The 27,671-nt window shown below is 41.8% G+C and overlaps 1 protein-coding gene across 1 annotated transcript; it reads left to right on the top strand.

Moving 5' to 3' along the window:
• Positions 1-120: 120 nt before the first annotated feature.
• On the top strand, positions 121-27,611 carry LOC130609950 (ovostatin-like). The gene is given in 36 exon segments (XM_057429439.1): positions 121-242; positions 779-962; positions 1,254-1,410; positions 3,137-3,189; positions 4,029-4,049; positions 5,313-5,481; positions 6,053-6,137; positions 6,914-7,025; positions 7,388-7,499; positions 7,704-7,813; positions 9,534-9,692; positions 10,052-10,279; positions 10,795-10,852; positions 11,348-11,493; positions 12,174-12,323; positions 12,719-12,889; positions 13,214-13,346; positions 13,953-14,049; positions 14,551-14,779; positions 16,047-16,170; positions 16,513-16,631; positions 17,084-17,135; positions 17,958-18,041; positions 18,934-19,110; positions 19,627-19,708; positions 20,032-20,188; positions 20,512-20,586; positions 22,278-22,443; positions 22,707-22,927; positions 23,502-23,717; positions 24,108-24,232; positions 24,507-24,597; positions 25,127-25,195; positions 26,019-26,124; positions 26,468-26,541; positions 27,144-27,611. Coding segments are annotated over 35 exon segments (4,422 nt in total). The 3' UTR covers positions 26,530-26,541; positions 27,144-27,611.
• Positions 27,612-27,671: the final 60 nt, after the last annotated feature.

Below are 27,671 nucleotides of genomic sequence, written 5' to 3'. Positions count from 1 at the left end.
CTTGCTGCAATTATAAAGGCACTAACATCTAAGGAACGAGCCAGGGAGGAGTTGGAGGGCTGACTCCTTTTCTCTGGAGCACTGGGTGAGAATGTTGCAGAACTGTTTAACTAGTAGGCAATGAATTGTTTCTTGGGATGAGAGCTCATCTCTTTCTTGTGTCTCCCAGTGAGAAAAATGTGGCTGAAGTTTCTTTTGGCTATTCTTCTCCTGCATGTAACAGCTGCAAAGGACCCTGAGCCGTAAGAACTATCATACTATTGCTAATACTGTTTATGATAAGGCTTTAAGAAAATGCTAAAATGAGTGCCACTAATTTTACTTTAAGTAATAAATACTGCCATGACTAATCTTTTATATCTGGAGAGTTAAGTTAAACTGGAATGTAGATGGGAAGTGAACGGTTCTCATTTAATATGAAGCACACCTTCTGCCTTCTGCAGAACTTCTATAGAAGTTGACAAGCATGTTCAGAAAGAACAATAGTACTAGTAACAGCAGTGTATTCTGCTAAAAGAAGGTGAGTCCAGGACTCAGGTAAAGGACAAAAAGACAAGAGTTAGGGTCACTGGCAGAGCTGTGGGTTGGGTTAGATCTAACCAGGGATGGGTTAGATGGGAGCTGCAGGGCAGGAGTGAGGGGCACTGGCACAGCATCCTATATTTAATCTAAACTAATCAGTGGGCATGGAATAGCAATACTTTGTATTTCTCTCATCTTGTTGAGACTGCTTCTTCTCTTTCTATGGTGTGATCACTTTGATGTTTGGATCTCATAGGCAGTATGTCCTGATGGTGCCTGCTGTCCTCCAAACTGACTCTCCAGGTCAGGTTTGCCTGCAGCTCCTTAACCTCAACGAGACAATATCCATCAGAGTCATCCTAGAATATGGTGCTGTCAATACCACTATTTCTGAGAAAACCATGACATCAAGTAATGATCTCCAGTGCTTCAACTTCACGGTAAATTAATTTTAATTAATGTCCCAGTGGAAAAGAAATGTGAGGTGAAATAAGACTTATTGAAGAAAAAAGGAAGCAGAGGAGAGATATATAGTGACAGACAAGGAGGCATTTTTAATAAACAAAAAATTACAAAGGCCCAAGAAAAGTGATGGAAGGTGATAAAGGTGATGGAAGTGAAAGGGGTGTCTCTTTTTAGGAGTCCAGGCCACAGGTATAGGTGTTCAATAGGTTCTGGAGCAAATTACTTCAAAACTAACAACCTCCCCTTGTTTTCCTCTTTCCTTACAGATTCCTCCTGTCAATTCTGCCCCATTGGCTTTCATTTCCTTCTCTGCTAAGGGTACCACAGTCAGCCTAGAAGAGCGGCGGTCAGTGATGATCTGGAACACAGAAAGCATTGTCTTCGTGCAGACAGACAAACCCATCTATAAACCTGGACAGAATGGTGAATATCTATTTAGTTTATAACATGTCTCTTAGGAAGCAATATCTTCAGACAGAAATTCTCTGCCTGGTGTTTTCAGTTTGAGCTACAGTCTAGGCAGTTCAGAGTTTCTGTTAAGACCATTACAAGTGTGGAGCTCAGTCACTTTCAGGATGGCAGGAGACATGGCAGCCCATGGTATCTATCATTTTATTTGCCCTTCCTTTGATGCTGGTCAGCATCAAAGTCTAAAGATAAAGAGTGAAAGCCATTATTTTAAAATTAATTCTATGTCTTTAAAGACAAAATCATGCTACTTACCTTCTGGGTTCTGATGGCTTTGGACTTTATATTGTTGTTTTTCCTGCACTTACCCTATTCCCTTATGAATACTTCTCATCTGGCAATTGAACAGAGCTCCATGTATGCAAAGAACCATTTATCTTTCTCCATTCCTTAATTTACTCCTAGGCTTTAAGGCTTCTAACACACAGCTAGAACACTATAAGAAACACTATGATAATACTTCTTTCCAGAGCTCAGCCAGATCATATAGCCCTTAGATTTGTATCAGCTATGCTTTACGTAGGGATGTGTTATAGCTACATAGACACATAGCTTGAGGGAAAGCTTGCCAATCAGAATATGATGCAACCAAGTTGTCCACAAAACATGGCTTTATCAGTTGTCAGATGTCTTGGTTTTGAGGTGGGAGAAGCAGTAGTCTAAATTAAATTATGGAAAGGTAATGCTTTTTAAGGATATTTTGGAAACACACATTTATACTTTTCTTTGCTGTTGTGGTTTAACCCCAGCTGGCAACTAAGCACTCACCCTCCTTCCCAGTGGGATGGGGGAGAGAATGGGAAGAGTAACATTGAGAAAACACGTGGGTTGAGGTAAAGGCAGCCTAATGGGACAGAAAAGGAAGAAAATAATAATGACAATGGTAATCATAATGATAAAAAAATGAATATACAAAACAAGTGATGCAAACTACAGTTGCTCACTACTTGCCAACTGATGGCCAGCCTGTTCCTGAGCAGCAGCCCCTGGCCAGCTTCCACCCCCAGTTTATATACTGAACGTGATATCATATGGTATGGCATATCCTTTTGGCCAGTTTGGGTCATTTGGGTCAGCTGTCCCAACCTCTGTTGGCTCTCCAGCCTTCTCACTAGAGTAGTTCTTTGCTCTCCTTTTAGTATTCCTTTTGCAAAAAAAAACAAACAAAAAAAAAACAAAAGAAAACCCCCAAAACCCAACCCAACCCAACCCAACAAAAACCTGTAGAAGATGAGAACAAACTGAACTAAGATGAATTACACTGCATTAGGAAAAACTTACACCTCGTCTACTTCCAGTGATATTTGGAACTTTCTTCTGTTCAAACAAACCCTGCTTTAGATATGGGGAAATGAAGAGGAACAAGTTTGTTTGCATCACGCACATGGTCACTGAAAGAACTATGGCTGTCACTTAAGACTGCCTGACCTGCACAGCAGTTCTTGTCTGAGGTTAAGCAAACCTTCATGAACAAATGTGAGAACTTGATACTGGGGAAAAGTCCATTCAGCAAAGTCTTTGTAGGATTCTTTTACCTTCAGGTGAATTTTATTAGCTGCAATCTGTGCAAGTGGGACTTTTAGAAGCTCCAGTGAAACTGGGAGTTCTAATGAATGCAAAACACTGTGCTCAGCCAAATAAACTACAATTAATGCTAACAGCCTGTTCCTTGTCTTTTCAGTGATGTTTCGTGTTGTTGCCCTGGATTTCAATTTTAAACCTGTTCAGGAGATGGTGAGTAAATAGTAAGATTCCCCTGTATTTAAAACTGCCGGGAAACAACTGCTTCTCAAATTTTAGGTAAACAGCTGCTGTGGCTAAAATAAGATGTTGCAGAGACTAAATGCCAAAGAATTAACATGAGTGTAGTAGGCTTGATTCCTGACATGACACCTCTTGCTGTTTCTGGGGAAGAGGCTCAAACCCCCTTTACTTTGTCACAGCAGACATTATTTTAGCTTTGACCAGAAAGCCCACGGTTCAGTCTCTTGCTATTACTGTACAACAATTGTTGCTTGCAAAATCTGGTAAGTCACCCATCTGCTACTTTGTCCATTTTAGAAATGGGGAATGAAAATGAAAGTTGTTCCTACAATTGTTTATCTCATCAGAGGCACTCTTTGCATTGCCAGCAAGCTGCCTTCATGCTCACAGTGCATAAGCCAAGAGATAGAAAGGTCTTTAGTGGCCTCCCCTCATGTGGTTGTAATACAGAAGACATCAGAGTGTTACCAAAAGAGCTGATGCTAATAAGAAGAGTTAGGATATAAAATCAAAGAAGCCCTAGTCATGGTTTTCATGCGTCTCTGTAACTCCACTTACTCAGCTACTCTGGGATTGCACTAAATTCAGTAAGATCAGAGGCTGCCCTGACATTCTCATTTGATCTCTTTATGTAATGTTCTTATTGAAGTAAAACTTCTATTAAACTGATTAAAGTAAGCAATGAAGATATCTGATTAACGGCATTATACTGATTATTGATTATGCATCTCTCACAGTCCTGGTGAAAAATAATTTGTGTTTGTTCAGCCATCTAATCTCTTCTCCCACTTTGTTTATTCCTCTTTCAGTACCCCTTGATTGCAGTTCAGGTAAGAATTCTTTCTCTTTGTACTGCCTTATTCATCTACAAATAAAATCTAGGGCACACATGCTTGCATTGGTTTGTATGTGTCTACATTCAGACAAATCTTGCTCCTAGGTACACTGCCAAAAACTTAACAGAAACTCCATAAAATCCCAGGATCTTGTTTGAGCTTTAGTAGCATGGAAAACATTTCTATATTAACTTCAGCAGTCAAAAGTTGTACTGTTCTTATGCCTACCTTTGTCTCCCTCCCACCTCCACCAGTTTTCTCAACTTATTTTTGGGTCTAGCTTTTCACAAATCAAGTGTTCTGAAATCTATGAACAAATATAGGCTGTAGATACAACTCATAGAATCACAGAATCATAGAATAGTTAGGGTTGGAAAGGATCTTAAAATCATTCAGTTCCAGCACCCCTGCCATGGGCAGGAATGCCTCACACTAGACCATGTTGCCCAAGGCTCTGCCCAACCTGACCTTGAACACTGCCAGGGATGGAGGATTTTCCACTTCTTTGGGCAACCTGTGCCACTAACTCACCATCACATTAATTACAGGTTATGTTAGCCCTTCAATTGCATTTTGTAAGGATTTTTAAAATAGCAGTTGCAGTTCATGTCTAGATAGTATTCTTGCAAGTTTTCATGTTATACCATGAAGCTAAGTTGACATTACTTCGTTTGCAGTGGAATATACATATTTTGAGCTCTATGTGTGTTTTCTGCAGCCAGTGCTTTAAAGAATTCAGGGAAATGGTGTGAGTCTTCTTTAGTCTAACTAGCATAACTCATGCTAAAAGGTAAATGACACCCTAGTGAATACAGAAGAAATGCTTCCTTCCTTCTTCCAGCAGCTGAAAAAAGCTGGGGATGCCAAAGGGCAGGATTTGTGTGGGATAAGCTCAGTTGAAGTGGGAGTACAAAGATTTTCTTTCTCTCCTCTCTTGATGCAAAAGTAGAGCAACATGTACTAAGAAGCAGGGAACAGCAGTATTGTTCAACATCACCTGGTGATTGAGACCAATACCTAGGCTAGCAGAGGATGCCTAAATCTGAGATCAGGAGATGAGACTCCAGCAACATTAGCAATAAGAGTACCAAGGCATAATTTATCTCAATACACATGCCTTAAGCAATTTCCACAATGATTTAAAACAGCTTGTCCTACTTTCTTTTTTGTTTCTGGTTTTGTGTGCCAGTAGCAGAAGATTTCCAAGGAAAAAAAAAGGAAAAAAAGGTAAGAGTCTGTATTGTTTTTCTTCTGCAGGATCCACAGGGCAACAGGATCTTTCAGTGGCAAAATGTGACGTCAGAGATGTATATTATCCAAATCGAATTCCCACTAACTGAAGAGCCTATCCTGGGGAACTACAGAATTATAGTAGCAAAGAAGTCGGGAGATAAAACAAATCACTCATTCCTTGTGGAGGAATATGGTAAATGCCACCCATTGGTTTTGTTTAGAGTAGAAAACGTTATTAGATATAAGCCCCTATCAATCAGACCTTTTGACTGCTGAAACTTCAAACAGCTTCCTGGCAAATGGAACTTCAATCATTTGTCATTAAGAACTGGAGAGGGAAAAGAAAAAAAAAAACAACAACAAAAAGCCAAATAGGAGAAATTAACCATTTTGCACAGGTTCAGCCAGGAAAATAATCTGCATAACAAATCAATACATTGATTGCAAAACTCACTGTGACAAACTAACCTTCTTCCAGACATGTCCATAAACTTTCTTGTTCAAAGCTCTGTAAGGCGTCTAGACATCACAGGATTCACCTCAGAAGCTCTGTTTTCTCTTCAAAGCTTTGTAGAAATAATTTAGTGAGCTTTTGCAGGTCAGGACACTTGTCAAACATTTTGACACCCCAGTTCTGTGATCCCATTCCCTCTGTGCACTAACACTAGTGATATTATCCTCATTTTCTCTTTCGTTTCAGGAAGGCCTGCAACTTTGCAATTTGTCAGCGTTGTTTTTTTTATTCTTTTCATTCTCTGTCCTAGTGTTGCCAAAATTTGATGTCACAGTCTCTGCACCAGAAAGCCTTACAGTCCTGGATTCAGAGTTTACTGTGAGAGTCTGTGGAGTGTAAGTACCAGGTGCAGAGTAGTTAGGAAATATGCTGAAGAGCAAGAACTTTCCAAGGACTGGGGAAAGAGACAGGCTTACTCAAGAGACTAAAATGAATAGTGCCTCAGAAGAGGCTGGAGGTTGGTCAGGGATGACTTGGTGGTTGGAACTTTTCATTTACCTGTGTGCTCATCTCATTTATTGTAAGAGTATTCTCTTCCAACTGGTGTTTGGTGAGTTGAATAAATCTTTTGAAAGGTCTCTCCTGATAAAGGAGGACGTGTCCACTCCCAGTAACCCACTTCAGATGGAGACCTTCATACAGCAGAACACCACTGAATTCTAGTGGGGTTCTTAGGGTTCCAGCTGTCTTTAACCACGCCTTCCAAGCTTAGTCCTTCAGAAGGACCTTGCTTACTGTAACACTACGATCTTGTAATATAGAATCCAGGGTTGAAATCCTGATCCTCTTGCAGGTATGAGGAGTTTTGCTTTGATTTTAGTGTGTCTAGAAACCCAGTTGAACCTAAAGAGTGGGTACAAGTCACAATTTGGTTGGTAGACATGTCTGTCCATCATGCTTATAGAGGTATTCATGTTTAGGGATGAGGTAGAAATTAATATTTCAGCTTCTGAGTTGTATTACCTTTTGTAACAGGAGGAGAGTTAAGAAAAGCCTGTGAAACTATTCCATTCTCTGACTTCCCAGCTCACTTCTGGTCCTGGATCTATTCCTGCATATGTTAGCTTAAGTCAATTTTTCAGTCATCACTCATGGACTCCTTTTTCCATAGGTACACCTATGGCCAGCCTGTTGAAGGGAAGGTCCAGCTCAGTGTGTGCAGGAATTTTGATTCTCATGGGAGATGCAAGAAGAGCCCAGTTTGTCAATCATTTACCAAAGATGTATGATACACAATTGTTATTCCTCTTTGTCCTCTCTCTTGTTTTCTTGCTTCTCTCCCATTGTTCAGCACACTTTTCTTTCTCTCTTTGATCCTTCACCTCATCTACTCATCTTGCTAGGGACTCTGGGCACCTTATTTCTCTTGGTTTCCTGCAGGCCTGAAGGAGGACTGACATGTTCCTTCTTCACGGCTGTTTCCCGTCTGAAAAGTGTAGACAGTGATACCTCCATCAGTCCAGTATAAATAATGTTAAAAGTGTCAGGAAAAGACTTCACTTGCTAAAGAAGGGTCCTGTGTATTGCAGGCATTCTTTGCAAGCTGTGATCCTTGGTGACAGGATTGTTTTATTTCCTATTCCAGCTGAAGACTGGCTGCCTCTCCCAGGTTTTCAGCTCCAACATCTTTGAGCTAAATCGCATTGGTTATATGAGGAATCTTGATGTGAAAGCTATTGTCACAGAGAAAGGAACAGGTAATACCTTCTAGACAGTCAGAAACTGCAATGGTGGTGTGGTCAAAAGGGGAGTAGGAGATATTCAGCATCTGCCTGCTGACTACAAGGATGTTTTCCTGAAGAAAATCCATTTTTATAAGCATAGTAACCATCTCCAGGCAAACTCTAACTCTGAAGCTATATGAAAGACAAAATGTATCTTCCTTTGGACATTTCTTACAGGCCTGCAACTCACAGCTACTCAGGCTATTTCCATAACTCGGGTGATGACCAGTATACAGTTTGAGAATGTCGATCGCCACTACAGAAGAGGAATTCCTTACTTTGGACAGGTAAGTAAGGGTGTGGAGAGCTTGTATTGAAGATGACTGACAGGCAATCACATGACAAGAGTAATAGGAACATTTGGGGCACTGTCTGAGGTGGGTGGTGTTCTCCCCGCTTCTCCTTTTTGCATACAGTGTGCTATTAGTAAGTCTAAATACTGAAGAGTATTAGTATATTCTGAGTTTAATTTTGCCAGAAATACTTTGAATCAAAACAATCCAATAACTATCACTTTTCTAACTTGCATTTTTAGCTTGATATAAATTACTGCCTCTCCCTTCAGGACTGACCATCATATGACAGCTAGAGATTAATAAAAACGCTGGGGGTAAGGGAAGAAAGAGTGAGAGGAATTTAAGAAAAAAAAAAATCAAGGAAATAACAGCTTCTGTCTTAAAAAGCTCTTTCATAATTTTATGTTTTGTGACAAATCCCACATAACTGTCATTGGCTTAAAGGGTAAGGATAAATCTTTCTCCTTCAGTTCATTTTTTTTTTCAATGATGAAAGGATAGGAGATATCTTACCGATAGCACATAAAGGAGAGAAGAGATTGTCTTCCAAGGATTATTTTTTCCCCTCTAGAAAATGTCTGTATAACTTTTACTTGGTTCCCACTCCGATCTTCAGATTGCTGTGCACCTTATCACCCCTTACTGAAGGAAGGGGATCAGCAGGCTCCCATGGGGCAAGGCGCCACAGTGAATTCCTCAAACACATGCATTGGCAGGTGTAGAAGTTAAACATGCTGAAAGACATCTGGTAGGAGCCTGGAAAGTCACATCTCAGACACAAAGCTGCTGCTGCTGGCTTCAGGCAGCTTCTTTGCTTTTGTGCAAAACCCTGCCCCCTGAATGTCATACTATGGGAACTATTGTCTCAAAGTCACTGATACTCATACTTTCTCAAAATGCAGCATATCCCAGTCCGTCCTGGTGCCACCACATAAGATTCATAGCCTTTCCCTGCTCTGTGAAATGTGTGTGCTTGACGTATGTTGTATTCATTACTTTCGTTGCATTCAGTCCCTCTGAAATCAGTATCACTCTGAGTACTGCTAGCTCTCTGTTGTTATTTTTGTTTCAGAGGTCATTGTCTCTGTGCTGTTTCTGGACAGTGAGGATAGTCAGTGTCTTAAGCTTGTAATTAATATATTATTACTTCTGCCATCTTTCTTTGGGAAAAAAACAAAATGAAACAAAAACCTAACTTAAAATGAATGTTCAGTTCTAACAACCCAGAATTTATCTGATGGTGCCTGATATCTTTTATTTGTTTGTTTAACACATGAACAGCAGAAACAGTGGGGACAGGATGAGAAAAGAGTTTAAAACAAAGAACTGGAGGAAAGGTCTTCAGATACTGAAAGTATCAGCAGCAGACTCTCAAGACTAGCAAAGATAAAAATGGAGGAAAAGCGATATATCTTTAAGCTGGAAATGTGTAGCCAGAGGGGTCTGATCAGGAAAGAGATGAGACATAAGTTCTTGCTCCACAAAGGACATTATCAAGGATGCAGAAGATGCTGAAGAAGATCCTGCTCCAAACCTCATAAGATAGCTGAAATAGATGCCAGAATGTGAAGAAAGACATTTCAATTCTTAAGTATTGCTTTGAAGGGATTAAAAAAAGCAATTCTGTTTGGCAAACAAGGGAGCACAAAACATTAGCATCTACAAACAAAAAGATAACATGCTTGAACATGTCTCACATTCTCTTCTACAGATCAAGCTGGTAGACAAAAACAACTCACCTATTTCCAGTGAGGTTATTCAGCTATTTGTCAATAACAAGAACACAGCCAACTTCACCACTGATGATAATGGCATTGCAGAGTTTAGCATTGACACATCCAAAATGTTTGATCCTGAGATCAATCTAAAAGTGAGTACCAAACGAGACTGAACAGAGACACAAAGAGAGATGACTGCTCTCAAACTGAACCCTAAAAAGATGGGATGAGGCTTGAATTCTGGTAATAAAAATAAAGCTTTCTCTGGATTATTTCGTATTCTAGAGGTCTCAAAAATTACTATAAAAGCAGTTAGAAAAACACCCAAGTTGTTGCAATGCAATGGCTGTTGCAAGGCTGCAAGGCCATTGTGCTACTATTCTCTTACCAGTTTGGTTTTAGATGCAATTCTGAAATAGATGCATTCTATCACCTGATCATTCTGATGTCAGTATGTGATAATGACATGTGTTTTGTTTTCCTTTTCTTCCTCATGCCCTCTCCTGCTCAGGCAACTTATAAAACCAGTGACCAGTGCTACTCTGAAGGCTGGATAGAGCCTTCCTACCCCGATGCATTTCTTTCCATCCCGCGCTTCTACTCCTGGACTAGCAGTTTTGTGAGGATTGAACCTTTGTGGAAAGATCTGACCTGTGGGCAGAAAAAGATGATCACTGTGCATTACATTTTGAACACAGAGGGATACAAGGGCATAAACACCATAAACTTCTACTATGTGGTGAGTGTGAGGTTGTTGCATGGTTTGTTGCATGGTTTGTTTGACTGGACAGCTTTCTGACAGTCCATCCACAGCAATTACAGCAGCGAGTACTTACAGCTTTCAGATTTCTAGCCAGCACAATGACAGAAACAGCACTGAGGTGGTCTGGCAGAACTTCTTGCTCAGGGAAAATGACCCCCATTTTGGGCCATGTTATTCTATCTCATAGTAACGAACCACCTTCATAATGTCTCAAGCCAGGATTCTTGTCCCTTCCCTCCAAGAAACTCTTTACGATATTCCCTGCCTCCCCTTTCCCTTCATTTTCCTTTTGCTTCCTGACCAGTGACAAGGGTACCAGCAGCAGCAGCAGCGGTGGCAGCAGCCAGCATGTCCCAAGGCTGATTTTTAAGCATTTGGAACCATCTCAATGTACATGCTTTGATTGCCCTGTCCACGTACATTGAACTCAATTGCTGTTTTCTCCCTCCAACCTCTATCAACATATAGATGTATTGCTTTTCTCTGCACAGGGCATGGCAAAAGGCAAGATTGTCCTTACAGGGGAAATCAAAGTTAATATCCAAGTTGGTAAGTTAAGTTGCCAATTCATGTGTCTGTATTAAAAAAACATAAGAAGGGGTGGTTGAACTGAGGACCAAGTCAGGACTCCCTGGATGTATACAGCAGCTACTGGGAGGGATATATTGCTCTCCATCAATTCATGTGTCCGTGATAGTACCACTAACATCACCATAAAGTCATATTTAGTCCAGCACCTAGATCATTTGATATGAGTCAAGTAGTGTCCTTTAAAGATCTTCCCAACAGATAATATAAAGAATGCAAAGTGTCTGCCTTTGGCTGTTTGAATGTGGAGACATATTTAAATCCACAATAAATCTGAGAGTGTTTGGATCTAAACCCAGGCATGTCACCTCCTGACAAATCCAGGATTTTTCAATTTATTGTCTAAATACAGATTTCTCCATCAACTGGTACAGTTATATGCCAGTTGAGGATGGCTACTACTACAGGAGGTCTTTGCAGTTCTCTCCTTACTGGTCCCTTTCTCTTTCCTAACAGATCAAAATGGCACTTTCACCATCCCACTTGTGGTCAGTGAGAAAATGGCTCCAGCCGTTCGGTTGCTGGTGTATATGTTACACCCTGACAAGGAACTGGTGGCAGACAGTGTCCGATTTCCAGTTGAGAGGTGTTTCAGAAACAAGGTGAGAGATACTAGGATACAGCAAGTCTTACCTGCGGCCAGATAAATACAAATTCTTTGTGCACACATTCATAACAGATTTCCAGTTTTATTTCTTGTTTTTATCCACTTCTATCAACATTACTGTCTTCATTCCCCTTTTTTTCTCTTTGGCCTTGTATCTCTCTTCTATCACCACCTCCTGGCCTTATCATCAAATGATAAAGCCCCTTTGAACATTAAAACCTACTTTTTAGGAAACCCATACTACTCCCAGATGGTTCCTGCCTCTCTTGAGCTGTGTTAGCATCCTATTTGGTTTAAGCTGCATTTCTTTAGCATAGTGAGCACACTTCAGCCTTATCCCACTTCACCATCAAATCTTTTACACTTTCCTTATTGAAAAATGCAGTTTGCAACAGAATCACACTTTTAGTTTAAATCACTTGAGGTAGGCTTTATTGAAGCTATCACAGGAATTTAAGTGTGCTTCCTGCCTAAGCCCCCATTATAGCAGAGGCCTGGTCAACAGAGACGGTGGGGACCAAGCATCTCTACAGGCAGGCTATCTGTGCTTTAACAGAACAGCATTCTACTCTCCTTCTTGCCCTCCACACACACACACACACACACACACACAGGCACAGAGCAGCCCTGAGCAGTAGTGATAAGCCATACCAACATCTGTTTGATAAATTTCAGGTCCAGTTGCAATTCTCTGCAAAGCAGATGCACTCAGCTTCCAATGTCAGTTTAGTCATTGAAACTGCTGCCAACTCCTTCTGTGCTGTGAGGGCAGTGGATCAGAGCGTGCTGCTCCTGAAGTCTGAGACAGAGCTGTCTGCAGAAATGGTAAGCTGCCCAAACAAACACATTGTCTTTTTTTTAACTCCTTCATTTCAGTGTCTCTCCACTTGAGATTGTTAGACCGTGTTAACAACTGTTATTAGCCACTCTTCCCAGTTCAGGTACACTGCCCCATCATCCAGATCATTAATGAAGATGCTGAACAGGATTGGACCCAACATTGACCCCTGGGGTACACCTCTAGTTACTGGCCTCCAACTAGACTTTGTGCCAAAAATCATTGCCCTCTTGGTCCAGCTGTTCAGCCAATTTTCAATCCAGGAAACAGCACTGTTTCAAACAGGCTAACATCTCAGCTTTGGCAATCTGCAGCACATGGTGGTGTAATCGGGACTGATCTTTCCATACAAACAAGTTTTGTGTTTGCTTCCCCCTCACAGATATACAGCCTGCATCCTCTGCAAGACTTTCAAGGCTATATCTTCAATGGGCTCAATCTAGAAGATGATCCCAAAGACCCCTGTGTCTCATCTGACAACATCTTTCACAAAGGCTTGTATTACATGCCTGTAATGTCTGGATTAGGACCAGATGTATATCAGTTCCTCAGGGTAAATGTTCTGTACATTACTCAAAACTATTCAAGTGAGTTTCCACTTACGTAGCTTTAGATATTTCTGCCAATAATGCTGTTAGTAAAGCTCATACATGACAAACTATCCTCATCAACATCTGTTCTCAATTGATGCTGGTGTCTACTGTGATTTTCCAGCATGCATAACACTCCCACAAGTCTCAGCATAGATGTCTCTGAGCATGTCTCTGCATAGATGTCTCTGGACATGTCAGAAAAACAGTAATGAGAAAGTGGGAGGAATGGGATAAACCTCAGCTACAGTATGGTTATGGCTAACACAAAAGTGTGTTTTTTACAGGATATGGGCATAAAATTTTTTACCAACTCAAAGGTTCGGCAACCAGTTGTGTGTACTAGTGAGTCTTTAAGACCTCCACCATATTTCTTGAATGCAGGATTCATGGCTTCTACACACCATGTCAAATCACCAGGTAATATAGGTGACAGGAAAGAGATTTTATCTTTCTCCTTAAATGAAGTGGTATTCATGTGACATGGACATGGGCATGGGCATGGGCATGGACATGGACATGGACAGTACTCATGAGTCATATTGGGACTGATGTTTAATACTGGTCTAGCACAAAATGAGGTGGCTTAAGATAATGGCCAATACCCAAAAACTTCTTTCTGATTCATGTCCAGTTTCATGCTGGAAAGTGTCAAAAAAAGTGTTGAGTGTCACACAAAACTAACACTGATTCCCTTCTGACCAGAGCTTGTTTGAAAAGACAGTGAAACAGTGTGGACAGCAAACAGATACAAGAGCCAAGTGACCTGAGTTCTAGCCCTGGGTCCCTTGCTCGTATCTGGAGACCAAAGGACTTCAAGTCATGTTTTCTTTCTTTGTGATATCAGATTATACCTTACTCAGAGATACATTAGTTAAATTAATCAACATTTGTGTGGCATTACAGATAATCTCAGAGAGATGCTAATCATCCTTCACACTGGCCCATGCGTATTAGAATCTGTCCTTTCTATGAGTCTTTGTTACATGACCCAGGTTTCACTAAATTTCCATTATCTCTTTCAAGCTGAAATTGCTAGAGAGGAACGTGGGAAGAGGCTTACCCTTGAGACTATTCGGGAATTCTTCCCTGAAACTTGGATTTGGGATATAGTCTTGATCAAGTGAGTACTGCTTCTTCCATCTCTTTGCCTTTTTATTCAGACTAACTGAATATGTCCCCTGATGTCCTGCAAGGTGGCAATTCCTTGCCACCTCTTCTTTCCTTCTGGCCTGGAAGACCCAGCTTTGTCAATCATCACCTGACCACCTGCCCTCCTCTTTTCCATCATAAAATTACCCTGTCCCAAAGATAACTATTCCCAAATGTGTGTACCATAAGTCATATACTCTTCCTAAGAAAATGAACACCTCTATTCAAAATATGAGTCCGTCCGCAAGAATTCTGAGGTTTCTTTCTAAACTCAGGGAAATTATGAGCAGAAGAACTTTCAAATGGGTTTTTCTCAGAAGACTTGGGTGATAAATTCTGGGGGAACTTGGATGTGGGATTTCTGCAGACGGAGCAGGAATAATTCTGATTTTCAAACGCCATTGCCTCTACTGAGAAGCAAGTTATATGAAATTTAGCCTTTCTAAAGTCATCCTTTATGCATTCCCATCAGCTCTACTGGAAAAGCCAGCATCTCATATACCACCCCTGACACCATCACTGAATGGAAGGCTAGTGCCTTCTGTGTGGGAGAGTTGGCTGGATTTGGTATGGCTGTGCCTACCACCCTGAAAGCCTTCCAGCCTTTCTTTGTGGACTTGACCTTGCCATACTCTATCATCCGAGGAGAAGATTTCCTGCTTAGAGCAAATATCTTCAACTATCTTGACCACTGCATTCAGGTGTGTACTTCTTACTTAGACCTTACTCCATCTCCAAAGAAGCTGCAGCAAAATGATTAGTATAGGTGACTAGATCTGTCCCTGCCTTTGATTGGCATACTGCTCATTGTATCTGACCATAAATTATCCTGACTTGATTTGTCCTCCCAAACCACTACAAAACAGAGGGAAACCTGTGTGAACTTAGACTAGGATGGGTGTGTAAGTAACTGTCTCACAATCCATAGAGGAAGGAACAAATGCTTGGCAGAGTATCATTCATCACCCACAGTCATGCAAGCCATCAATGGCTGTAAGTGGGGTTTTTTCTTTAGGGATGTATGTGAAACTGCGAGGAAATGAAGGGCTTGTGCTTGCCAAACATAAGACAGTAGGACAAGCAGGAACTGGAGAACAGACAAACCCTTTCTCCCTGGGGCAAAACTTCACAGAAGTACCAAAACAGGGCGCACAAAAGTCCAGTACTCGCTCTACAGAGTATTTGTCCAGCTAAAGGCTCTATTGCTCCCAGGTGCTGGAGGACAGTACTCTCAATATTCAGTACTTTCCAGGCAAATTGGTTCCAGACCACAGCTGCACTGCACTTCTGTATGGACAAAGCTTACACATGGTTTAAAGGATACCTGAAGAAAGAAAACCAGGGATCTTTTATTTGGCTTCTTGTTTCTTATGCTGTATTTAGGAATCCTGAAAAAAAAAGAGGCAGATGTGGAGTCTAGATTTCTTTTGCTTGCTGAAATGTTGAAAATTAGCCCTCCAGTCTCACAAGGAGATCACCAGCAAAAAAGTAAAAATCAAGACAAAATTTAGGAATGTTTTTTATTCCAAGCAGTTTGACATAACAAAACAAAAAAGTTTAGTGTTTTAAACAACCTAGAAAAAAAACCCCAAACCTCTGTTTTTGAGTCTTTCATCTCTTAACCTTGTTTTCCAAGTGTTTCGACAATAACAGAACAAACACTGATCAATGATTTCCTTTGCCAATTAGTTCAAAACCATTAGCACCAGGTCAACTGAATATAACTCAATGTCTTGATCAGGAATCAGATGCATGCATAGGATATTAAACATCTCTATGGAGAATGTCATGAGAAGCAACCTGCTAAGGTTACATCTAATGAGTGATTCATCTAACACCAGCATCTGAGGCCTTAACCTGCTCTACACTGTTAATATTGGACTTAAAAAGAGACTAGCTCACCCACCAGTAAAGCACCATTTACCTATGGTAAAAAACGTTCATCCCATCACATCTGTCTGTTTTCAGATTAATGTTTCGCTGTCAGATTCCCTTGATTATCAGGCCAAACTCATCTCCCCAGAGGATGATGGATGTGTATGTGCCAAACAAAGAAAGACCTACATCTGGAATATTTCTCCCAAAGAAATTGGTAAGTGTGTTTGAATTTATCCCTTTCTCTGTCCTGAGATTGATACTAATCAATTTACACCTCACCTGAAAAACTGAATCCTCTTCTACCCTGGAGAACTTGGTCTGCTACTGGTCTTTCCAGCTGTTTGGGCTAAAGACCTTCTCCACAACTGCAGTGTGTTTATCCTTCCCATTTTCAGAGTTCAGTTCTCTTTCTACTTCTTACCTAGAGTGACTAACCATTCATTATGTTGCACTACTTAACATCTGTAGATATTCATTACCAGATGAAATTTCTTACTTTAGCTATCATTCTGCATGACAGAGGTCCATTTTTTCTTATTTTCTGCTACTATTTAAGGTAATGTAGTATTCAGCATTACTGCAGAGACCAAGGATGTTGAACCTTGTGAAGACAAAGCACCTAGGAATGGCAGTATTGACTACAGGGATACCCAGATCAGAGCACTGTTGGTCGAGGTACTGCTGACAGGTCTTACTATCTGCCCTGTAATCCCTTCCATGAGGAAAGAAAATTGCAGCAGAAGTGCCAAAAGCAAGTAAAAGCTTTTCAGATTCCCTAAAGAACTCCTGATTTGGCTCCACCTTCATCTGTCTGGGACAGGGTCTGGCTGTTCAATCTAAGACCAAGTCCACTCCCATCTGATGTCCTCTTCCATGAGGATCAGTGGGTGTTGGTAAGTGCATGTCTCCCTCATGCGGAGGAGAAACTGGAAATGAGGGACTCCATCTTATGGGAACTCCCTTTTAGTGGAAGCCACATCAAGTATGAACGTGTAAAATGTTGCTTCAATCCAGCTGTCTTATGATTCAGGAGGATGGGGTGAAGGGTGATTCTTCTGTCACTGCATTTCTTCTGCATGCTTTGTTCTCACTCTCTGCTTGTGTCTCTTCTTCCCATGGCCATGCAGCCTGAAGGAATCAGAAGGGAAAAGACTCAAAACTACCTGGTGTGTACAAAAGGTAAAGTTCTTATATATTGCCGTCCTGAGAGGAACTGAAAGGAAGGCTGGAGTTTGAAATGTTGCTGTCTCTCCCCTTTTTCCTGGAATTGCCTAAATGGCAGCTAGTGTGAGTGTTGCAGTTCAATTCCCTGCCATGAAATTCTTGTGTGATCTGGTGCATGTCATGTAGGCACTGTCTCTGCTGCAGCCAGCAGTGCTGAGATGCTAAAGGAAGGCTGCTATGAGACTATCAAATGAAGATTATCTTTTCGTGCAAGATCTGTCCTGTGTTTCATACACTTGTAGAAACTCACTCAGTTTACTCATGTTGACTGCGGTACTCCACTTGAAGGATAATTGTAGCTTGCAGCTTTGCCCTTATAGTGGGAATGGGAGAGGGAATGTAAAGCTCCTTTCCAGATCATCTCTGGTACTGACAGCAAATGGTTTCCAAGGTTTCATGAAAGCTCTGACTAAAAGAGGCACAAAAGCAGCCCTGGCCCTCACCAACCAGCTCTCCTCACAGTCTCACTGGAAAAATCTCCAGAGTCCGCAGACACTAAGGCCTGTGAGCACCAGCCTTACCCTGTTCAACTGGTTTCTGTTCAACAATGACAGTTACTGCACTATTTTCCTGGCTTTCACAATTTTGCTTTTTCTGTTCCCCCTTCTCTGTTGATGTCCTTGGTGACAGCTGTGAACTCCTATCTATTGGTGCCTCTTGTGTGCAAATTTGCGCTGCACAATTTCATGCTGCGCAATTTCTACCAGGAGCATTTCACTGCTATAACCAATGTTCCCATACAAGCAACCACAAGATACTGAATATTTTTCTCCACAGATGATGTGGTTATTCAAGATGTTCCTCTAAGTCTACCTCCAAATGTGGTGGAAGGATCAGCCAGAGCCTCCTTTTCTGTTGTTGGTAAATATATGATTAATAAAACATGAAAAGAGAGAAAATGTAAAAACATAAAATGAAAGCTTTTTCAGGATTCAAAATGTGAGTTTCCACTCACTGGTTGGAAGCTTTTGAGCAAAGAGACTGATTCTTATCTTGTCCAGGAATGTTCTTTGCTGTATCAGAGAAATTAAGATTAAATATCAGTTACATCTTTCTTCACTCTTCTGTTCAGATTTATTGCATTTGAATGTTTTGCTTTGAAGTAGCATAGTTCTGGGTTATGACTTCAACCTACATCAGCCAGACTCATGCCGGTATGACCTTTTTCCACTCACCCATCTGCACATCTGTGATAATGGAATCTTTTCAGTCTTTTCCCAAAAAGGACTTGGTTGCATGGCTCACTAGTCATATAATCTCTGCTTTGTAATGTTGGTGATTTCAGCTCATTCCAGAAATCTTTTGCTGGGTCTGTGCTATCTCTCATAAAAATAGGAGCTGTCTATGATACATCTACATAACTAGTGTTCCTTTCTAGCATTAGTTGTTACTTCTGTGATACATGGTTCACTGTAGTATTACTAGGCTGCTCCCCTTCCATCGTCTGGAAACAGAAGTTTTCTGAAAGTTCTTCTTTTCATTTCTAATAAGCACCTGCTTGAAGTGGCACTACAATAGACAACATTTCTGATGCGGCCAATTTAGACTAATTAAGGACAGACAGGGGAGGCATTTCTTTGCTGACTGCAAAGCAGAACAGAACAAAGCACTCAGCATTGAGAGCTTCGTGCTTGTTGGAAAGGTTTATAACATGAGCTAGGCTTTCCATGACTCTGCCTACAGAATGGAAATAACTGTTTGTTTCAGCGGCCATGAGTTGAACTAATCCTCCCTGGCATCTCCTCTTCCCCAGGTGACATCATGGGCACTGCCATGCAGAATGTGCACCAGCTCCTCCAGATGCCGTTTGGTTGTGGGGAGCAGAACATGGTCCTGTTTGCACCCAACATCTACGTCCTGGACTATCTGAATAAGATAGGACAACTGAGTGAGGAGATCAAATCCAAGGCCATAGGATACCTAGTGAGCGGTAAGAGCTTTGTGCTTCCCTTACACTGTATGCTGAAATTCCCATGGAGGCCCAGTGAGCAGAAGCAGCAGCGTGGCTATGCTAGTAGTACAGCTCTGCTGCTGTAGCACAGATCAGTGACCCAAAGATCTGCCCTGATCAAGACACTTGTTATTTTTGCTTAATCTTCTTTCTTCCTTTATCCTATTTTTCTGAAGCTCAGCTGTTATGTTTCCTTTAAGGTTCTGTCTTTCAGTTCTTTTCTCTTTTTCCACCCAGGCACAGCATGTATCCTAATCATGTTAGCTTAGCTAGAGCACAGAGCTGATACAGCTCTGCCTATCCTGTGACTCAGTGCTCCTGCAGGACAAGATGGTCCATGCTTCCATCAAAGCTCCCGCTGGGATCCCCTGCTGGTTGGTAGATATACACGGACTTTCTACTCTTTCCTACTGTGGTTTCAGGTAAATCTGATAGTAAACACAACAGGGTTTTGTTTTTAACTTAGGGAACACTTCCACTTCCTTGTGTCTGCAGGCTACCAGAAGCAGCTGTCATACAAGCATCCCGATGGGTCCTACAGTATCTTTGGCACCAGAGATAAAGAAGGGAACACCTGGTGAGTGACTGGGAGTAGAAATGACTCAGAGATGAATTCGCATTGAATTTATATGACCCAGCTGACATTTTGGTTTGGTCTCCTGCTGTCTCCCATGAACCCCAATGCACTGCAGTGCTCTGTAGCTAGGATCAGCCCCAGAGTGAGCAGGACACCTTTCCTGTGTCCCATATAGCTACCACTCCTTTAACTACTGTCTTCTGGGGAGCACAAAAAGAGAAGGCAAGCCAACAACATGTTGGCTGAAACTCTTCATGCTTATGCATGACTTTTTCTGTACCTACTTCCAGTCCTCATCTCACAACTTCATCTTTCCCTTGCAGGCTCACTGCCTTTGTCTACAAATCATTTGCACAAGCTAGTCACTTCATCTATGTTGATGAAAATGTCCAGGCTCAAACCCTAATGTGGCTGGCAAGCAAGCAGAAGCTAGATGGCTGTTTCCGAAGTGTTGGGACACTTTTCAACAATGCCTTGAAGGTTGTAGAGAATTACATCATGGTCAAATTTACACTCTTTTCATTAAGAACATGCTCTCCCATTACAGTCAAAAATTATACTTTGCTCCTATTGTTTGTCCTCTGCCAAGGACTAACTTTCCGCCATTTACAAAGACTATTTTCTGCTCAGTCAGCTTCCCCACACTGTCCTTTGAGCACCTGAGATAGGGTTACAGGGCAATAAGCTTGAGAGAGTGATGTTTTTTGAGGAGACAGCAACAGGTTTATCTTGATTTGAAAGCTATTTAAGAGCTTCTCACTCATGTTATTCATTGATTATTCCTCTCTCCATGTCTTTTTCAGGGAGGAGTAAATGATGAGCTGTCACTTTCTGCCTACATCACCATTGCCATGCTAGAAGCTGGTCATTCCAGCTCGGTAAGGAGACCTTCAGGTGCTGCTATTCAGCTGAAACTGGTCCCCAGTGTTGACTTAGCTCCAGCATCTCCTAAAAACTGCCTAGATAGTAAAGAGAGAGAGGGGGGGAGAGAAATTGCAGGAAATATGACTGTGTTCAGTATCTGCACTAGTTGCTGTGATAGAGAAGTTCTCCATCTATAGAGATGTGGGAGAGCCACCAGCATGCATGTAGAAATTGTCAGACCTCAACTCAGACCTCAGTTGTCAGATCAGGATTAGATCTTCTATTTGAGAGCCTCAAGACACTGAGTGACACATTTTACTTTCTGGTAAAAAAAATTAAATAGTAGTAACACACACACTGTGGCTTAGCCTCAAATATGGCTCAGTCAAGAAAGTAAATTATTGTAAGTAAATCCATGAAATCTATAAATGGAACTAAAAGCTATGTTGGATGAAAAACATCAGAGTGAAAAGCCCATCTGTCTTATTTAAAAAGTAGCCAGTACAAAGGAGACTACAGAGGAGATGTTAGATTTCAATATATGAGTTTCTCTGCCTCCAATTTGTCATATTCTTTCTGAAGACCTTCGTGATTAGTGCATTAGCAAGGACACAGAGTCAAACTGTGAACATTTTTTGCTTGGTGTAAACCTAGTATGACTCCACAGAATTATATTAAAATTAAACCAGAGTCACTGATGATAGAGATTACTAGGCTAGATTTGCTCAAGACAACAGGCTTTTGACCTTGAAAGTGCAGAGTAAATTATTAGCCCAATAAGTCAACCATATACTGGGCTGCATCAAAATGAGAGTCACCAGCAGGTTAAAGGAGGTGACCCTGCCCCTCTGCTCTTGTGAGACCCCACTTGAAGTACTGTGTGCAGTTCTGGTGTCCTCAGCATGAAAAGGACATGGAACTGTTGGAACAAGTCCAGAGGAGGCCACAAGGATGATCAGGGGGCTGGAGCACCTCTCGTATAAACACAGGCTGAGAAAGTTGGGGCTGTTCAGCCTGGAGAAGAGAAGGCTGCATGGAGACCTCCTAGCAGCCTTCCAGTATCTGAAGGGGGCCTACAAGGGTGCTGGAGAGGGACTCTTCATCAGGGACTGTAGTGACAGGACAAGGGGTGATGGGTTTAAACTGAAACAGGTGAGTTCAGGTTACATATAAGGAAGAAGTTCTTTCCTGTTAGGGTGGTGAGGTCCTGGAACAGGTTGACCAGAGAAGTGGTAAATGCTCCATCCATGGCAGTGTTCAAGGCAAGGCTAGACAGAGCCTTAGGTGACCATGGTCTAGTGGGAGGCACCCCTGCTTATGGTAGGGTGGGTTAGAACTAGATGGTCTCAAGGTCAATTCCAACCCTAACCATTTAATTAATTCTACAATTATCATAGAAGTAAGCAGAAGAAATAAGCTGTGAAAGAAACAGGATGGTCTTCTGTTTATAGACAGTCATCTTTAAGAACACACTGAAATACTACTTGATTTTTCTGAATATTTCCTCCAAAATCCCTGCTTATAAAATTCTGTATTCTCTCTCCTGAAGTCACTGTACAAACTGAAGTCCCATTCTTATTGCTGTGATAGTGACAAGATGAAGAACAGGTTTAAAGAAAATAAATGTTTGATCAGGTGAAGACCACTGTCCTGAATTAGACTCATGTGGTTTTACTGGTTTATTTATTGTTATCTTTTTTTAAAGTATCCTGTAGTCCGAAATGCCTTTTTTTGCCTGGAGGCTGCATCTGAGAAGAATATCAGTGAAGTTTACACTCAGGCACTCATGGCCTATGCTTTCTGCTTGGCTGGAAAGGCAGAAAAATGTGACTCATTCCTCAGACACTTACAGAAATCAGCAAAGGAAGTTGGTGAGTTTCAGCCTATTTGGGAATTTTGGAAGCGGGAAGAGGGACTAGATCTTTCTGCTGGTATGTGGTCTAACCTTGACAATAACAAGAGTATAGGCACTTAAACCAACCTCCACAATCTATGGAGTTAATTTACAGCACATTTGTTGCTCTGAACAGAGTACTTGTGAAAAAGAGTTCAGGAGACAGTATGTCTCTGAGGCAGCATAGAGCAGTGTCACCTATAAACCATTTTGCTTGCTCCTCACCCTCTTGTTGTTCAGATGGCTCACAGCACTGGGAACAGGAGAAGAGGTCTCCATCAGAAAAATCTCCTTCCTTCCTTGACCATGCCCCATCAGCTGAAGTTGAGATCACCAGCTACGTGCTGTTGGCATTGCTCTGTAAACCCAACCGGAATCAAGAAGATCTCACAAATGCCTCAGGGATTGTGCAGTGGATCATCAGGCAGCAGAATCCCTATGGAGGTTTCTCTTCCACCCAGGTGCCAAAACTCCCTTCTAATCCCCAACCGTGCTAGGAACTGGGGCAGGTTCAAGGTGCCAGTGGGGCTTTGACTACCTAGTCTTATTTCTCTTTTGTATCTGCTGTCTCAAACACAGAGACCAAACCTTTCTCATTGAGAGACCAAAATACTTTCCCCCCTCTTCTTCTCAACTATGGAAAGGTTAATGCCATACAAGAGTAATTTGACTAGCAGCAAATACAGATACTTGTGTTGGGGATGGGCCTAGAAAACACCAAGTCCCGGCTCTTATATGACCAAGAAATGCTCTGTAGGTCCCTAGAAAACACATGCTTCACCATTATGAAAAACTCTATTGCTCAGATTTTGTTGTGAGGTCTTCGTATGAGTAGAGAGATTTCTTCCACCCTGAAACATATATGCCAAAATGAAATGGCTCCTTATATATGAGAACCCTGGAATGATACACAAATTCAGGGTTCCTTTAGCCATGATGAAGCGACTGTGCTTCATATTGGAACCATGACTTCGACCACCCTGCACCGGTCATGCTGTGTAGCTAATTGCCTTTTATTATTTTCTTTTCCTTCAGGACACAGTCATTGCTCTTCAAGCCCTCGCTGCTTATGGTGGGGCCACCTACAGTCCTGTTATGCAAAACATAGTGAAGATCACTTCCCAAAAGCCATTTGAGAAAGTATTTATTGTCAACAATGCAAACAGGCTCCTGCTGCAACAGACTCCCCTTCCAGAGGTCTCTGGGAAATACAGACTAGCAGTGAATGGCAGTGGATGTGTGCTTATGCAAGTAGGTGTATACTCTCCCCTTCATTGTGCCTCACATCATGCACATGATACAGCCATGTTTTTCACGTTTCTCTATCTGATTTCTCTTCATTTTTCCTAATTATTCGATTGCTGTAAGCTATTTTAAAACTCTTTTTCCCATACTACATTCTGACTCCTGTGGAGTCACAGCACGGTAAGAAAGGAGTCCTTTCCGATCCTCTTTCTGGAAGGTACAAGTACCTTCATTGTTAAAGAGCAGAAGTCTGGTGTGTCCACAACTGATGATGTAAACAAAGATCTTCCACATAAACCCAAGGGCAACAGGGAGCTTCACTACATCTAGTAGTTCTTTGGAATGCAAAGAAAAAACATTGGCATGCTTGAATAAAAGGGCTTTTTCCTTTCCCAGACAGTACTGAGATACAGTATTCACCTTCCAGAGGGGACCTTTGGATTTTCTCTCTCAGTACAGACATCAAATGCTTCCTGCCCACCGGATCGACCAGGAAAATTTGATATTGTCCTCATAAGCAGGTAACACACCATCAACAAACCAGCTGCACAGAAGACAAGACATGCAGGGAAGATTGCTGTGTGTATCCAGTTCTGCTTATAAAGTCAAGAATCATAAACTGATCAATGTGTTGATGATATCAGTCTGTAAGACACAATATCCCAAAAGATTTTGTGACAGTAACTGATGGTGGTAGCACATACTTGCCCCCCTCATACTAGGGGCTTGTGCCTCCCTCTGGCTGCATGAGGCCAGAAGGATGGTCCAGACTGACAGGGTCCTCTGTTGTTTCAGTTACACAGGGAAGCGCAGCAGCTCTAACATGCTCATAATAGATGTGAAGATGCTCTCTGGCTTTGTTCCTGTTAAGTCTTCCCTGGATAAGGTAAGCTATAGGAGCAAGATTAAATGAGTCACCCCAGGGACTGAGAAGACTGGTCCTGATGAAAACAGAAGCCTGGTTAAGAATCATTCACTCACAAACCCTGTGAGATGTTTCATGGCTGCACTTCTCATTACTGGGTGGAGGGAATTCCCTACAGGGAGCTGTGACTACACAGACCTTCCCAGATTAAAAACTAGGAAGGGTTCCAGGTTGGGCCTGGACCAGCTGGCAGCTGCAACTGGGAGCTGACACTGCACAGGTAGGGAAAGGGTGGGAAATCTGCCAGACTACACAACACCGAAGTCAGGCAGAATTCTCCAAATTAACTGTAATGCCTCTCATGCCCCCGGGAAGCGCTGAAGTCAAGTGGCAGGAATTGCTTAGTCTATATAGCATCATTTGGTCTCTATCAGCTGCTAGCTCTTGATAGCTGGCTAGGAACAGAATCCTGCAGCCATGCAGTGGTAGTGTCTGAGGTAGAACTTGTTTTTTAATGTTTTATATTTATCTCCAATTCCTTGTTTTAAAGCTTGTTGACAGTCATACAGTGATGCAAGTAGAACACAAGAAAAACCATGTTCTCCTTTATCTGGAAAATGTAAGTTCTGATCGCTGTTTATTTGAATTTTGCAAAGGGTGCAAACAGCATATAATAGATGCACCTACAGTGTGAATATACTGGATAAATTGTATGTACCATGTTCCCTCCCTCATCAGTTTTCCCCTGTAAAACCTAAGCTACTTATTCCTCAAACTGCATTTAACATCCCAAACTCCCAAACAGTTTCAAACTGACACCTGCCCAGCTAGCAACTGTAAGTTAATAAAAAAATAGTACATAGAAATTAATCAAAATTCCTTCTCCTTTCAGTCAATAGCAGATAAACACCAGAAAAGATGTCTCTTTGTGTGTATGTCTCCTTGGTAGGATTGTCATAAACCTCCGTGCTTCCAAGAGGACATGAAACACTGCTCTGCTCTGGAAAGATATTCATTATATCTCTTATGCTGATATTGACTAACAAAAGTCAATACCCCAGTGATGTACATTGGTTCCCATAAGTTTCTTGGTGGAGCATAAAGCTCATGTCTGAAAGTGGTGGGGCTGGAATACCAGACTTTATCATTCTGACCACTGGAGAATTAAGCTTACTCTTTTGGGACTGTTTTTAGCTCTCTGACAATAGGATGTGTAATAACTACAGAATCAGGTAATACAAGCAGGATAGGAAAACTACAACTCTTCACTTCAGTTTCACTGTGGACTCCAAACATATTTCAGATAATGGATGTCCCACATGTGTATGTGTGGCATCAGTGGGATTTGGAATACACAATCTATCAGTTACCACCCTTGTCTGCTCCAGATGGTGTTGTAGAAATAAAAAAAACTTATGTGATCCTTGTCCCTCCATTCGCAGATCTCGCAGAAGAAAGGGAAAGAAATCACTTTCTCAGTTGAGCAGGACTTTGTTGTGACCCATCCCAAGCCAGCTTCTGTGCAGATCTATGATTATTATGAAACTGGTAAGTCTTTGATTTTAAGCAGTACGAAGCTTGGGGGAGGGACAGGGACAGCAGAAACACTGCATGCATTAAGGAAGATACAGAACCTCCTGGACCTAAGATTTCTCTGAACTCTTATCAGGATCTGGATTTAGTATCAGGGGAGAGACTTATTTCACTTCTGTGATCTTATGCTCAAGGTGACAAGTGGGTATAACTAGAAAGCTACAAAAATTCACAAGCCAGAATGAAGGAGATTTCAAGGATCTCTGGTTTAAGCAAGCGTGGGGTGTACCTACATCCAGGGAAAGTCACCAGAAGCGGTCTGCAGGCTAATAGGAACATTTATTTCCTTCTTCTCCAGAAGAGTATGCTGTTGCTCAGTATATGTCACCTTGCAAAGAGGCTGTTGCAGAAATGGACTAATGATTAGAGAAGGTAAGTGAAATCCAGAAAAAAGTCCCAAGCAGGTGAGAAGGTAAAGTATAAAGCAGCACGTGCAGAAGGATGGGCATGGTGAAGAGAGCAATAACTGTTTCTGAGGAAATGGACTCTGCGGTCACCACCAGGCTTTTCAGAGAGCAGCCAGAGACAGTGGCCAGATCCTGTCTCATGCTGTCACAAGTCCTGTCACGGTGACACATGCTCATTGGACTCCAAGAGAAGACCATGTTACTGTTCATGGGAAGAGCTCAGCCTCTAGAATGAAAGTGAAAGTGCAGAATAAAGGAAAGACTGGGAAATATCTTCAGGATTTCCTCAAAAGCATACATACTTAGCAAGGAATAATCTCCCTACAGCCATCCTTGAAAGCCTGTCCTGGTTCAGCACAGCAGTTATGTTGACTGCTATCTCACGAGCAGTTTCGGAGGGGTATAGGCATATATCCCACATATCCCACACAGTTTTCTGCCAGACTTTGGTCCAGCATTTGTCTGTTTTGCACTGAAGGGGCTGATTACCCTGTACCTGAAACCATATTTTAGATCCTGATGGTTTGTTCTCACTGAGGTTATTTTCTTTTGGATTTTCCCCTACAGGACCATCATAAATGTTGAACAAGTGGTCAAGAAACCTATTTTCTTCTGTCATTAAGTGCTGGGAAGGGCCATTTCACCTTACTAATCACAGTGGGAGTCTGTGACATCATTTGAGCTAGTGTCTGATTCTCTGTTTCCTTTCATGACACGTCTTTACATCCATGTCATAATCATGTATACCTTTCCGTCAATAAACTTCCCTTTTACATTGGACATTGGCTTTTTTCAGCGTCACAGAACAGACATTTTAATGACAGTCCACATGTTACGTTTGATGACTGGAGAGGATGAAGAGAGACACACATCTGTCCTGCCTGCACCACTCAGCCTCCTCTCCCAGCTACAGCTGATAACCGCTGGCAGCTACTGTAATATGCAGCATACTCGGTCCCTCCACCTTTCAGAGAGCAGGACCCATTGCTCATAGCTGCTGAACAGCCTCTCACCTTTACACAGCCCTGCCAGGGTGCTGCCTGTCCCCTGTAGCATAAAAGTAGGGTTGTATGTATGGACATCACAGAGTGACTG

Source organism: Pezoporus wallicus, unplaced genomic scaffold, assembly GCF_028554395.1.
Source record: "Pezoporus wallicus isolate ANWC-B61680 ecotype Strahan unplaced genomic scaffold, APGP_CSIRO_Pwel_v1 scaffold_3294, whole genome shotgun sequence".
In the NCBI taxonomy this organism is placed as follows: domain Eukaryota; kingdom Metazoa; phylum Chordata; class Aves; order Psittaciformes; family Psittacidae; genus Pezoporus; species Pezoporus wallicus.
The sequence above is the reverse complement of the archived record's forward strand: the minus strand, read 5'-3'. Positions and strand labels throughout refer to the sequence as shown.